General features: G+C 46.7%; 1 protein-coding gene across 2 annotated transcripts in view; it reads right to left on the bottom strand.

Annotated features, from left to right (window-relative positions):
• Positions 1 to 2,178: 2,178 nt before the first annotated feature.
• The window catches only part of LOC311227982 (gamma-aminobutyric acid receptor subunit rho-1-like), a 45,560-nt gene continuing 32,557 nt past the window's right edge, over positions 2,179 to 15,181 (bottom strand). For both annotated transcript variants that reach the window (XM_084313866.1, XM_084313867.1), the window contains 5 exons: positions 10,940 to 11,022; positions 10,297 to 10,437; positions 8,370 to 8,522; positions 3,652 to 3,848; positions 2,179 to 3,149 (listed from right to left, as the gene is read on the bottom strand). In XM_084313866.1, coding sequence (XP_084169992.1) covers positions 2,862 to 3,149; positions 3,652 to 3,848; positions 8,370 to 8,522; positions 10,297 to 10,437; positions 10,940 to 11,022 — 862 coding nt within the window. In that variant the 3' untranslated portion in view covers positions 2,179 to 2,861. The remainder of the gene's footprint in view (positions 3,150 to 3,651; positions 3,849 to 8,369; positions 8,523 to 10,296; positions 10,438 to 10,939; positions 11,023 to 15,181) is intronic.

The following is a 15,181-nucleotide window of genomic DNA, read 5'->3' as shown; positions in this document are numbered from 1 at the left end:
ATCATTTGGCTCAGCTTTATCCTCAAACAACTACACAGGTTCACAAAGAGAATTCTACATGCCCTGTGTTTCAGCTGCCATATGATACTTTGTGTCAAATAAAAGGAGCCAAACACATTTCATGCCTTGATTAAGGACGGTATTCACCTAAATAAATTCTTAGCCTACTAATACATAGGACTTTGTCGACTAATCGATGTGTTGATTTGTTGACACATCGACAAATCTATAAAACTGTGTTTCCCACAGGGAATCATGTACTATAAGGACCTCTTGAAATCTAGTGCTTACCAAAGATGTGCTGATAATCTTTCAGGAAATAAGTCATTCACCATGAAAAACAACAACAATTGATCGACTAAACAAGTCTTAATTGACTAAGACCAAACCAATTGATAAATCGATTACTAAACCAAGAGGGGGCTGCCTACTTTGTCCTATGTATTTAAGATATCCCTATAATACAGTGTGGTGTCAAAAGGTAAAACTATCCATATCAATCACATCCAATGTACAGTTTCTACGTCAAATGTATATACTCTTTTTTCTGGACTCTTTTCGTATCACAAACAGTACTGTATTTGCAAATCTGGTATGTCATAAATCATGTATAGATGTAGCAGTACTGTATCTGTATGTCATGTATGTCATATATGTTACGATGAATTGAAAATGGGGGACCCTGATGTAAACAAGACGAAAGTCTTTCTCTGGTCTGCATCCCCTTAACAATTGTATGTATTGAGCTATACTGTACTGTACCCATTCTGCAATCTGTTTTCAATCAATCCCTACTTTGATCGGACACTTTAAAGCTGCAATAAATATTTTCTGACCACTAGTGGGCGACAAGTCGCCACTATAAACAAACGCCAATTTTCTAAAACGAAAAGCCCATCAGGTATATAAACAAGCTAAGAGATAAGCTGAAAGAAATACGTTTTTTTGTGCATGAATTACAAGAATTAAACTACATACAACCTTCTCTTGGTCATTACCTGGTTGTATATTGTGTGTACATTGTGTTCTATATGTTACTTTGTTTATAGTGTCCTATATGTTACTTTATGTTTATATTCGATTTTTTTTCCCTTTTTGATCCACCTTTTCTCCCATTTTCTATATTTTCTCCCATCCCAATTTCGTATCATCCAATTCAACCCTCCCCTGTCACGAACGCTGTTTCTTGCCTCCCACAAGCCGGCTGCAATGTGGACTAAGTCATACATTATAGCACAAATCCCCTCCGGTACTTGAGGTAACAGCAGTCGCATCTTTTCACCTGCGCAGCTCGATCTCTCAGTGGCGAGGAGTAACGCGTGGGAGGCTCACGCTGCCCCCGACACTTCCTGATTCTACTGCGCAGGCGCACCAACCGACCTGTAGGAGTCGCTGTCCACAACGCCCGATCCCCACCCATCAGTTTCCCACCCCCTAATACGGCCAATGTGTATTAGTACGGACGACCAGCTAAACTGAAAGCAAATGTGGAGCGCTGGGCTCGCCCGCTGGGCTCGAACAGGCGAGCCCAGCGTCTCCAGATTCCGTGGCGAGCGCCTTGCCCACTACACCACGTAGCCGCCCATATTAGATATTTTTATATACACCATGGGAAGGGGGGAACGTAATAAACATTTTCTATATGTCTTACACATTATGGGAAATGACAATAAATATGACTTTGAGGTGGTACTTCACCTACAAATACAATACTGTACTGTTCCGACAGCACACTATTCATGTAATTAAGAGATTCACTGAAAAAATACCTTCTAAATGCATAGGTTTATAAAATAAGCAGAGCTGAAGCACGCACCGGGTTTTGTCAACACTGAAAAGAAATGATGGAATAACAACAGACTGGCCACTGGTAGTGCAGGGTTGATCCGAGTAGGACACCACGACTCAACGAGACCTTCTGATGGCAGGTGGGTTTTGAAAATGTGAAAAATACTGTCCAAAAATAGTTATCGCTGCTTTAACTTTTCACATCACACGTCACCAGATAGCCCTATGTTACAGTTTGTCGTCGAAATTGTATGTTTCCAAAGCGGAAGAGTGAAAATGCTGTAATGCTCATACAGAACTAGAAGCAGCATCCACACTTAGGACCGCTGTCTCCTACCATTAAGCCTGGTCTACAATGACATAATGAATGAATGAAGTTTATTTCGAGCCATTTAGCATGTACAAAAAAACAAACACACACAAATCAAATAACAAGTTGGCTGAAGCTGCCCTAACCCACTGCATCATCTCAAATGTATCGTTGATCTTCATTATCAACCAAAGAAACAAAAACATGATAATCCTTAACAACAATCAGCAATAAAAAATCTGAACAATTGATCTAATCAATTTGATTCAAAAACACATGATTAACCGTCCGCGGCATATTTCTCAAGAATACGTTGTTTGTACTTCCTTTTGAAATCAGCAGCACGTTTACTTTCTTTTAACTCCTCTGGTAGACTATTCCACAACTTCACCCCACAGACAGATATGCACATGCTTTTTATAGTGGTGTGTACAGTCGGCTGTTTTAAGTTAAGTCTCCCTCTCAGATTATATCCCCCTTCTCTATCTATGAAAATCTTTTGGATGTTGCCTGGTAGTAAATTATGTCTTGCTTTATACACCATTTGTGCAGTTTTAAATTCCACTAAATCTCTAGATTTCAGTGTCTGATAGTAGATAGATAAAATAGTCCATTGGTGTGTTCGTAACAAAACAGTCAAGTCTCTGTGTGAGTCCTGTGCATGTTCTCCCTGCACCATCCCACCCTTAACAGCAAGCCTTCTGTCCCTTGAAACGGTTTGGATCCCGCTCACCGGGCAGTCCGCTTCGCTGCCGGTACTGCGTTAGCAGTAGATGGACCAGTAGACGACGTTGAAGAAGATGTAGGACCCTGGGAAGAGCACCCGGGAGTACTTGTCTATGGCGTGTGTGTCGATCCACACGCTGTTGTACATGGTGTGGCCGATGTGGCCGGTGACCTGGTCGCTCTCCATGGCAAGCTGGACCAGCATCCTCTCGCGCTTCAGCCCGTTCTCCTCCGGCATGCCGTAGTTCCCAGTGGTGTTGGCGTCCATCTCACTGTAGCTGGTGGACAGCGCGTCGGCGTGGGACATACCACATGTACAGGGCAGCTACACAAAGAAAAGTAGCTGTCTGAGAGCAGTACTGGGTAAAAAAACAACAAAGTACCTGTCTGAGAGCAGTACAGTGTACCTCGTCTCTATAAGAATCCATGCAGAAACAGTGATGAGTCGAAAATACGAGTTACTATGTTGAATATTAGTCACACATAATACGGTATTAGAAAGCACAAGGATTTCTTCGGTACACATGGACACAGGAATCTTACTAACTCTGTAAGATTATTATTGCACAGGCACAGTTATATGGAATAATAATAATAATAATAATAATATATATAAGAATTTGTTCTTAATTGCTTAAAAAAAAAAAAGCACGTAACCTTGAGTCTACATGGCCCAGCAGCAAGGACAGTGTAGATTCAACGATTAAATTAAGCGCTTATTCCACATAATTGTACGGCTACCCGGTCCTCATTTCAAAAACGATCTGAAACCTTACAGAGTGCACCTTTAAAGTTTAACACCAATGCGTTAACGGAGTGGCACTAACCCTCTCTCGTAGTTTCCTCTCGCTGCGCTCCTGCAGCGTGGACAGGTAGTTGACGGCAGCGTACTCTATCACCGACAGGAACACAAACACAAAGCTGACCCAGAGGTAAATATCCACGGCTTTGATGTAGGACACCCTGGGCATGGAGGCGTTGACTCCAGTGATGATGGTGGACATGGTGAGGACCGTGGTGATGCCTGGAGCACAGAGAACACACCACAGCTGCTCAAGAGATGTTAAGAAATATCCACGGATGAAGGAGCAGACTGTTGGAGGGAATGTGGGAATAAAGACCACAACCACTATCATATCTTCTGGGATTGACCATCTACTCTCCCTCTATGGACACAAGTACACTGAAAAAAACACTAGCAGTAGAAATACAAGTATATATTTTTAGATATGAACCCTTTCACTACCACACTACAAAGGGTATGTGGGTAGACTATAGTATGAGGTGGGTAGTTATAGGTAGCAGTAGGTAGGTATAAATTGAGTATAGGCAACTGAGTTCAGAGTCGTACAGTATGGGTAGCAGAGCCTAGGGTGTAGGCTTCAGAGTTTATATAGTGGGGGGGGGGCTGTCAAAGTGGCACAGAGTTCACAGAGATGACAGCTGAAGCTGAGTCTGACTTGGAGCGGAGGTTCCTGTAGCGCCTCCCGGAGGGGAGGAGGCCATGATTGGGATGAGAGGTGTCCTTGACAATGCCTTCCTCAGACACTGTTTGTGATGGATAGACTCAATAGTAGAGAGTGAGCCGTTTTCACCACCACCTCCGCCCTGTAAGCCGACCCATCATTGTTTTTGATGAGGCCCACCACCGTTGTGTCGTCTGAAAACGTAATAATGGTGTTGGGTGCCATGTATAGGAGTGCAGTTGTGGGTGAAGAGGAAGTAGAGGAGGGGGCTCATCACGCAGCCTTGCGGGACGCTAGTGTTCAGGGTGAGGGTGGAGGAGGTGAGATTGTCTATCCTAACAAACAAGTCTGTTCGTTAGGAAGTCACATATCCAAATGTAAATGTAAATATCCAGTTGCAGACAGAGGGGTTGATGTCATGTTCCTTGGTTTCCACAAGGTCACCAAGTTTGGAAGGGATGATGGTGTTGAATGCTGAGCTGTAGTTGATGAACAGCATTCTCACATGGGTATTGCTCTCATCCAGGTGGGTGAGGGTGGAATGTAGCGCTGAGGAGATAGCGTCCTCCATGCTCCTGTTCTCACGGTAGGCAAATTGTTGTCTGTCCAGTGAGAGTGAGAGGCCAGATTTGAGCTGAGCCAGGACCAGCCTCTCGAGGCACGATAATGGAGGTGTGTGCAATAGGGCGGAAGTCAACGTAACTAAAGCAAACGTAACTCAAATTAAACTAGCAAAAACATTACCGGATAAATGCTGCCTTCAAATGTGGTTGTGTTTACCAGGTTCATGAAAAGAGTCCACATTAACGACCACTGGTCATTCACAACGTCGTAATTGGACATCTTCTGCCCATTGCCCAGTTGCCTTGCACAACAGTGTCCTCACGACTTCAACCCCTTGAACACCAAGCATATCATGTACTCAACCTCCCATGTGTTGGATTCTTCGGTAATCAGCCAATCTCATCTCGTCATCTCCTTCGTGACTCTCCCTGTTCTGCGTTGTGTTTGTTTCAATACTTCACATTGTCTGTCACCCACTGTATCAACCCGTTAGTACATCCGTTAGTCATAAGAAACGACACTGCATCATGATCTCTTTCCTTAGATCCTCATGTTTATTTTCATAAACATAGCCTCTGTACCAGATGGAAACAATGTTCTGTAATGTCCTTGACGAGTCTTTGAAGGAAAACTAAATTCATTATTCTCCACCGTCTCTTCTCTCATGAGTCCACTGGTTCTGGGCCTCGTTGGAAGCCATGCATGATGTGATGATGTGGCATATTTCCCCTCCCCCACCTGGCGGGGGGTGAGGAGGGATGAAAGTCTCTGATCAACGTGTCTGCTCGTCTGTGCTTCGTATCTCAGTCTAACTTACCCCGGAAGGAACTCACACGACACCTCATAACATTCTCACCATAGCAACGGGCCCCCGCCCCCTCTCCTTGTTACTACGTGACACGCAGTCTTTGACAACGGCTCTTTGACCCAAATCACTATAGCAACGGCGATGTTGATATTACCGCCCCTCTTACCCCAAACTTTCTCCAGATCGAGTAACCTTGATGCTGTGCTGTGGCTATCAGCTGTTGATGTTAACAGCACAGCCTGAATCCTCATCTGCTGCTGACACACACTGACTGCCGGCTACTTTTAAGATCTATAGATCCGTCTGAGTAGATGCTGTCATCCACCGATATATATACATTATATACACATTGAAAAACATAGATTCCTTCACATGTCAAGGCAGCACTTATCCAGAAATATTTTAGTAGAAATGTGCATTTGTTTGGGAAGTACTGAATGTATGACTGAGTAAATGAGACATGGATTATACTGCATGTGTCTTTGCGAGTTTGTAAACGGATGTTTTGATATAGTTTTAGCTTTTGTTGAATTTGGACCCCATTCGTTTCAATACATCAAGTTTGGCTACCGTTTTCAGATTCTGCGTTCAATGTGGAGGCATGCAAGAAAGATCGATTTTTTTTCTCAGGAATTCAAGGCAACATGGGGTAAGTAATTCATATACAAATGATAGTTTTTGGGATGAACTGTTCCTTGAAATCTTGGACACAAAATGGCACAAGTGAAAAGCAACCACTACATTTAGCAAATACAATGACTGAAAGACAATTCTTTTGTAATTATTATTATTATTATTATGAGCAAGTGACAACGGTGTGCATGTATCTTTTGTACTTTTTACAGCCTGCCTGGCTCCACCAGTGCACCTGTGAGACAAGTATTCAGGTGTGCCTGAGACTTTCTTTTTTTTAATCAAATATTTTAATTTATTTATTATACATAAAACAAGACGAACACAATACAGCAACAGTAACAAGACCTCACAATACCACAATAATAATAACAACAATGACATTAGCAATAACAAAAAATAATAAACACAGAACAAAACATAAAAAATCAACTTATACTATTACAGACATCACAATAGACACCACAAAAGACAATTCCTCCCCCACTCCCACCCCAGGACCAATACCCCGACCCCGCTCCGCCGCCAGGTTGTGGACCAAAGCAGCCAAGCAGGGATGGAAGCATGTAGATCCCGAGAGGTTCGGTCCATCTGTCCCAGGTCATTGGAGGAAGGACAACTACACTGACACAAAACAGCAATACACAGAACACAGAAATCTATATTATTAGAAACCCCCCTGAAAAAAGAAGGTTGCATTATTCCCACACCTACATAACCCCAAACAAACAAACACAGACAGACGAAACATTACCTTAACCTATACTGTTGCACTGTGTGCCTGAGACTTTCATAACCTATTCATATATTTGCTGTTACGGTTTCACCTCCACAACCCTCTCTGCCTCCGTCACACACCTCCATGTCTGTCTCCACCCCCATGTCTGTCCCATACACACCCTGCACTTCGGCGCACGGCTCTATGAGCGTGCAAATGGCACAGGTGATTATCGTCACGCTGATGGATGGAGACTCCGCACCTGCCGTCTAATCACCACACCACCCTACAAGAATACCAGGATCTCCATGCATTCAGCGTCAGATCTTCGTTTATTGACGGCCTGGCAAGTATCTTGACATTACCTCTATTTGCTTATGCTTTTCTCATCATCATGCTAACCTTACCCCTGTTGTGTTTTTTCGTGTCTCCACCCGTTCCATGATTTTTGATGTCTCATGTTTTCCCCCGTGTTTTTAATAATAATAATAATAAATTCAATTTGTACCGCACTTTATATTTGTGAAAATCTCAAAGTGCTACAGCAGATAAAGATAAAAAGTTAAATGAATAAAACAATTAAAATGAATAAAACAACAAATGAAATGGAAGAACATAACATTTTTTAATTTAAATAATAATAAAATGAATAGAAGTAAATAAAAGTAAAAGAATAATTCAGGCAAAAGCCTTGTTAAAAAGAAATGTTTTTAGGCCCCTTTTAAAAGCCTCAACGGACTGTGGTGCTCTCAGGTGGATAGGGAGAGCATTCCACAGTCTGGGTGCGGCAGAGCAGAAGGCTCGATCGCCCATGGTGTGCAGCTTAGTCCTGGGGGCTTTGAGGAGGTAGGCTGTGCCGGAGCGGAGGGAGCGTGAGGAGGACTGGGGGGTGAGGAGTTCCTTGAGGTAGGCAGGGGCACCACCTTGTAGACACTGGTGAATGAGGAGGGAGACCTTGTACTCAGCATCAGATCTTCGTTTATTGACGGCCTGGCAAGTATCTTGACATTACCTCTATTTGCTTATGCTTTTCTCATCATCATGCTAACCTTACCCCTGTTGTGTTTTTCATGTTCTTTCCGTGTGCTTCCCCTCGTTTCTCCGTGGAAAACTTACCCCATCTCTCTCTCCGTTAACCCCACAGCTTCAACCCCCTGCTTCCCCCCGGTCACGGATACCCACCCGCCAGGCTCAAGACACACACACACACACCGCACTGGGGTGCGTTAACTTTTTGCGACGTATTATTAAATGCCCTTCGGGGTTGAACTTTCCTGTCTCCCGTGTTGTGCATTTGAGCCTACCTGTAACCGGTTCCTAACATTTGCTACGACGTCAACGGGAGAGGACTCTCACCTAGTGGCACTCTAGCAGGGACGGCCCTGCGGTCGATCCAGAAGGACACCCAGGACAACATGACCATCAGAGTAGCAGGGAAGTAGGTCTGGAGCAGGAAGAAGAAGATGTGGCGCCTCAGGGTGAAGTGGATGTACAGGCGGTTGTACCAGCCTGGGGAGAAGAGATAACAAGATGCTGTGATGTTAAAAAGTACACCCAGTAAGATTTCTGTTTGAAATCATTTTTTGTTTGAAACGAGAACCATGTAGAATAATCGTGTAGTTTAATGGTTTAGTCTACACGGTCTAGCCCAGCGATTTTACAATAGTTTAGGATGAGGAATGTGTACAAATTCAGTAATTGTACGGCGGCTACGTGGCGTAGTGGGCAAGGCACTCGCCACGAAATGCTGGAGACGCTGGGCTCGTCAGTTCGAGCCCAGCGCTCCACATTTGCTTTCAGTTTAGCTGGTCGTCCACAGTAATACACATTGGCCATATTACGGGGAGGGAAACTGAAGGGTGGGGATCGGGCGTTGTGGACAGCGACTCCTACAGGTCGGTTGGTGCGCCTGCGCAGTAGAATCAGGAAGTGTCGGGGGCAGCGTGAGCCTCCCACGCGTTACTCCTCGCCACTGAGAGATCGAGCTGCGCAGGTGAAAAGATGCGACTGCTGTTACCTCAAGTACCGGAGGGGACTTGTGCTATGTATGACTTAGTCCACATTGCAGCCGGCTTGTGGGAGGCAAGAAACAGAGTTCGTGACAGGGGAGGGTTGAATTGGATGATACGAAATTGGGATGGGAGAAAATATAGAAAAATGGGAGAAAAAGTGGATCAAAAAAAAATTCAGTAATTGTACATGGTTGAGTCTACACAGTCCTCATTCCTGAAACAACCTAAGTGCACTTTATTTATTTTTAAAACTTTTTCTCCCATCCCCCATTTTTTGTCATTATGCCAATTCCATCCTGGCCGTTGCGCTTCCGTCTGTCTGGGGAGGGTGTAGACTACCACATGCATCCTCCTCCGATACATGTGGAGACGTTTCTTTTCACCTGACAGCTCGGAGTTTCACTGGGAGAGCGTAACGCACACGGAGGTTCACACTATATCCCAGAGATCCCCTCCCTGCTTAACAGGCGCCCTGACCGACCAGTAGGAGTCGCTGTTGCAATGACCAGGACCGGCTTCCCACCCACGAACACTGTCAATTGTGTCCGTAGGGACGACTGACCAAGCTGCAGGTACCCCTGACACCAGGATTTGAACCCTGGGTCTCTGCAGTGCAAGTGCTTATACCTCTACACTACCCAGCCTCAGTCTCCAGTGATTAAACCTCTACACTACCCAGCCTCTCCAGTGATTAAACCTCTACACTACCCAGCCTCTCCAGTGATTAAACCTCTACACTACCCAGCCTCTCCAGTGCTTAGACCTCTACACTACCCAGCCGCTCCAGTGCTTAGACCTCTACACTACCCAGCCTCTCCAGTGATTAAACCTCTACACTACCCAGCCTTTCCAGTGCTTAGACCTCTACACTACCCAGCCGCTCCAGTGCTTAGACCTCTACACTACCCAGCCTCTCCAGTGATTAAACCTCTACACTACCCAGCCTTTCCAGTGCTTAGACCTCTACACTACCCAGCCGCTCCAGTGCTTAGACCTCCTCAATACCCAGCATCTCCAGTGATTAAACCTCTACACTACCCAGCCGCTCCAGTGCTTATACCTCTACACTACCGAGCCACTCCAGTGCTTATACCTCTACACTACCCAGCCACTCCAGTGCTTAGACCTCTACACTACCCAGCCACTGCAGTGCTTAGACCTCTACACTACCCAGCCGCTCCACAGAGTACACTTTTAAAATGTTACTGGCGTTGGGGGAAATTTCTTTACCTGGCTGTGGGCTTGTACTGTGTTAGCTAAAGCATTGTTACCAGTGCTGCTGTAGAAGGCCAGCTTGGTGGTGGTGTGAAAGTCCTGGATGAGGAACTGGGACAGGGAGATCTTTTCATCAGTGTTTAGAGAATCATTTCCTTTCTTCCAGAATAGCATGAGGTCATCATCCGTGTAAGCATCTAAAATGAAAGGATGACACAATTCATTAGGGCCGCCCTCGACTTAAGAAATTCTTAGTCGACTAATAAGTTGATTTAATCAGAAATCAGAGAAGGACCTCTTATATGAGTGCTTACTAGGGATGTGCTTATTGTTTTTCAGGAAATAGTTAATTCAGCATGGGGGGGGGGCATGACAAATTACAAACAAAGTCTCAGTCGACTAAGTCCAAATCAACCCATTAATCGACTTGAGAAAGCATGACACACTGTATGGTCAGGGCTAGAATAGACACATCTCAAACCCAACCTCTTTTCTTGATCCCCCAATCACAACTGTTGCTTCCCTCGGACAAACCTTGTAATTGGAGGATCGAGTTGTGACTGGAGTCTGGAGGATCAAGAAAAGAGGGTGGGGCTTGAGATAGGTCAATTGACTACTAAAGTATGATTCCATTTTGATAGAAGAGGTAAACGCCACACGGGGCGTGGTTATGGTTATGGTTATGTCGGTATAACGTACAGCTCTCAATCTCCAAGGAGCAGGTCTGCGTGTCGAGAGGAAAGCGACTCAGGTCCATGCTACACATGGCTGTGACTGTGACCCTGCAAGACAAAACAAAACAATTTACCTAGTGTCTTCGGAAGTAACAATTGTGATTGGAGGATCAAGAAAAGAGGGCAGGGTTTGAGATAGGTAAATTAATTGAACACACTGAACTATGTCATAAAAAATAAAGACCCACAATATATATCAGTGACCATGATTTATCGGCACTGGTTTGATGAGCAGACGCCGCTGAAGTGACTTTTCCCTCTGTGTCCCCTCTCCTCTACACCCTCCCCGGCCCCTCATGATTGTGTTTTTGTGCCATGGAAATAAAAAGTTCCCCGATATAAGGGGAACTATATTATTGGCCAAACAAACTGTGTCTTTCTTCAACAAATCATATGATGGGGTTGCGTAAATGTGAATCTGCACTATTACATTGAGAGATGAGTCATGTTGTGTTACGAGATTAAGCAAGGTCTGCAAGCATACACTCAGTCGTAGGAGGTTCTATTAGCCTGACGCTCCACATGCAGGTAGAAACTGGTGGTATTCCATTGCTTAAACAAAGTAAATGTGTTCCACAACGCTGTTGTGTTAGTTGCAGTAATACTCGTACACACACGTTCCACGGCCTGGCCGTTACTCTCGGTCAGCGTTTGCTACTGTATGTACGACATAGAAAGCGGGTGTAGGATTCACACACATACGACTTGTTTTGTTATAAATCCTGTTCACATTTTGTGGGTAGCGGGCATTGTATTAGCTTACGCTATACATTAGCATTCTACCAAAGGTTTCAAAATGCTACAGTTGTTATTGTGTGTAGGGAAAAAGGGTTTTGTGAGGGGGTGTCGAATAAACCCCTCCTTCCCACTTGGTTGGTTTAGGAGATTTTGTCTCATTCTGCTGGGCCAGTCAGGGCCGAGCCGTTCGAACGTCTTGGCAGGGAGGGGGGGGGGGGGGGGAGGGTTGTCCTGACGCGACTCCTATTACAAACAGGAGCCGTGTACAGGGTTTCCCCCCGTCATAGCAATGTTGCTATGGCGACGGCTTCCGTGAGTTAAGATCTTTACGTAAGGTTGTGGTGTTAAGGTGTCGAGTTAGAGCGTAGGGCTTACGGGTCTGCTACGCTCGATTTATGTGTAAACTTGAGTCAGTTGGTCACGTGACTCACAGTTGACATGTCTTTTTCATAACTACGACTCGTGGGAAGGCTTCTGGGAAAGTTCGGTCTATACTCTCTGACTAAAGGAGTGACTGGATGTAAAAAAATATAAACAGGGGGAGCTCCAGTAGCTCACCGCGTACCTCGAACGCTATTTCGGCGTCGGGGACAACCGTGCGCGTCACGGATCTGGGGTAGCGAGTTCGACTCCCGGACAAGCCGTACTTTCTCAGAGTGTCTTTCCCCCCATCTATACCCCCATTCAACCTGTTTCTGTCGGTCATACTTGACCAGAAAAAGCGATAAACGCGAAAAGAACCAGCTGACTGGTCAAAGTTAAAAAAAAAATATATATATATATAAACAGTTTTTTACTCCCAGCTGTGCAGTTGGGTTCATACGGTTGATGCTTCTTCTTTATTATTATAAAGGGTTGGAGTTGGTTGCATCCCGCCCCTCTTGTCGTTCCCCTGGGCGCCTTGGGGATTCAATAAAAAGGTCTGAATAGCCTATTATTGATGTGGATATACCCGACGCACACATAGTGCTAGCTCGGGATGTTCTGCTGGACATTAAGCAACTGACTGGCGCGCCTTGGTTGCTTGGGGTTAAAACAGCGTTTTTATAAAGCAATTGGGATGGGGGTTTTTCCTCTTCCGACGATCTGTGTGGTTGTCGACGGGTTCTCGTTCATATCAGGGGATGATAACAGAATGGATCTGAACATACGTAGAAGGGTCTCAGCCCTGGGGGTGGGCCACCGGACGCGGTTCGCATCGAACGTCTGAGTGGCGCCTTCTTTTCATGTTTGAGATCAACACGCATATCTGCCCCTTCTCCTGGAGTTGGCATGTCGGCGTGGTTAGAGCACGGGACTGGTTCTGGTCGCGCTGGTCCGGATCAGTTAAACCCGTTGTCCGCCGGGGATGCAGATCTGCTGTTCTGGTACCCTGAGGGACTTGGGTTTTTTTCAGGGGGAAAAATGCTAGGTCGGTCCGGGTGTCACAGGGTTAAGCGCTATGGAACCCTTGTTGGGTGCATTGTATTCTACACTGTCGTAATGGCTTACGGCCGTGCCAACCTATACACGCCCGATCTCGTCGGATCTCGGCCGTCACGCAGGTTGGTCTTGGTTAGTACTTGGTTGGGTGACCTCCTGGGAATACCAAGTACGGGGTGTTGGGGCTGGTTTTCCATTCTTGCGCTCTTCTCTTACGCATGGCGAAGAGGGGCCTGTTGGGGTGGTCTTTGACCTCCTCGGGGGACCCTGTGCTCCCCGTATCACCGGGCCCGGTCCGAAGTAATGTTTTTCGTTGACCCGTAGGCCCGGGATAACCCTGTTGGAAACTGGAACACGGGTACTGCGGTAGTGCCGCAGGTATGTTTTGGAGTTTTTTTTCCTGAGGGGTTATGGGACCAACCACCGCATAGGGTAACGACTAGGTGGTTGGTTCTCTGGTGTGTTGGAGCAGTGTCAACTCCCGGGTTCACCGGTTGAGGGTGCCCCTGCATGTTCATGACGTCTGCCAATCGTGTCGGCCTTCTCTGCCTCAACCCCTCTGGGTGGGTTTTTTTTTATGTGGAGGCTTGGTCATGCAACAACGCCAGCATGCGCCCCTTCCGCCGGGGCGGCTGTGTTCAGCTGTCCCCTCTGGCGCCTGTCTTGTCCGCAGTCTCCAGGCTCGGGTTCACAGCCTGTTGCCTGGTTTTTCCCCGGTGCGCTGCCTGCTTCCGTTGGTTAACCTTTTTTGTGTGCTTACAGCCATGCTGACTGCCTGTTCTGCAGGGTCTGTGTGCCAGGCGGTGTACTATTGGGGGGACAGGGCCCGCTCGGCTGAGGGGCCTTTATCCGAATACGCTGGCGATGTGGGGGGCGGGGCCGATAAGTGCCCGCCTGGTGGGGTCTTGATGCTGGCATCATGGACTTCTCCGGGCCCTTGTTCCAGGGGGTCCAGTCCCTTTGGTGGGTCTGGGCCTTCCTTCGCGCTCTGCTGCTACGGCCTTGCCACGGGGTTGGGTTTGCCCTTGACCCCGTGTTTCTGGGGGCAGTAACAAGGTTGTTCCCTCCGTTCGTTCCCGGGTGGCATGCGGGTTGTGCGTGTGTGTAGTCGTGGGGTCAGGCCACGGTCTGCTCACCCTGTGCGTTGAGTTGCTTGAGTGCCTCTTCGCACGGTCGGGTCCGTCGCCCTCCCGGGAAACCTCTAATAGGGGGGGTGCCCTCCATTAGGGGGGGTCGGGGGGGCTCGGCCCTCCCTGTTCTGATGGTCGTGGGGGGCTTTCAGCGGGGTGTATTTGTCGGCCGGTGGCTCCGCTCGGCCTCCCTATGTGCATGAGTGATGCCGAGCGGATCCACTAATGATACAGAACGTTAGGTTATGACTATAACCAAGTTCTGTTAATTAGTGGTGACGCTCGGCATCCGACGCCGCTGCAGCCCTTGACCTCACCTTGTGGTGAAAGCTTGGGAAGGAGGAGAGCAGGTGACCACATACCTGCTTATGAAGGTAAGCTAACGAGGGGTGTGGTCAGACGAATACTGGGATTAAAGGTACATTTGTGGAATTTTATTCAGTGCGCGTGCACGTGCGAGGACAGTGCATGAGTGATGCCGAGCGTCACCACTAATTAACAGAACTTGGTTATAGTCATAACCTAACGTTATGAGCTGGTGATCTACAGTGCCCACCATCCTCCTATCGATCCCTAGGGTTAAAAAGAAATCTGCCGGCGAGTCTTTGCCTACCGCGCTCCCTACCTGTGGAATAAATTACCCGCCATCGTCAGGGACCCCTGCTCTGTCAACGCTTCTAAATCCTCGCTCAAGACCCATCTTTTCTCTTTCTCCTTCAGCCTACCCTGATCTCACCTGGTCGGGGACAGACCCTTAGCTTAGTATGGTTAGTTCAGTTTAGGTGCTGGAGTAGGGTTGATGGGAACATAGTCAGGATGTCTGTTTATTGCTCCCATGTCTGCCTATTGCGGACATGGGAGCTCTTCTAACCCCTGTCCCTGTCTCTCTGTGAGTGGATGTCTCCAGTGATAGTGTG

Source organism: Notolepis coatsorum (genome assembly GCF_963971535.1).
Source record: "Notolepis coatsorum genome assembly, chromosome: 5".
Classification (NCBI taxonomy): Eukaryota; Metazoa; Chordata; class Actinopteri; order Aulopiformes; family Paralepididae; genus Notolepis; species Notolepis coatsorum.
Note: the sequence above shows the minus strand (reverse complement) of the source record. Positions and strands in the feature narration are given on the sequence as shown.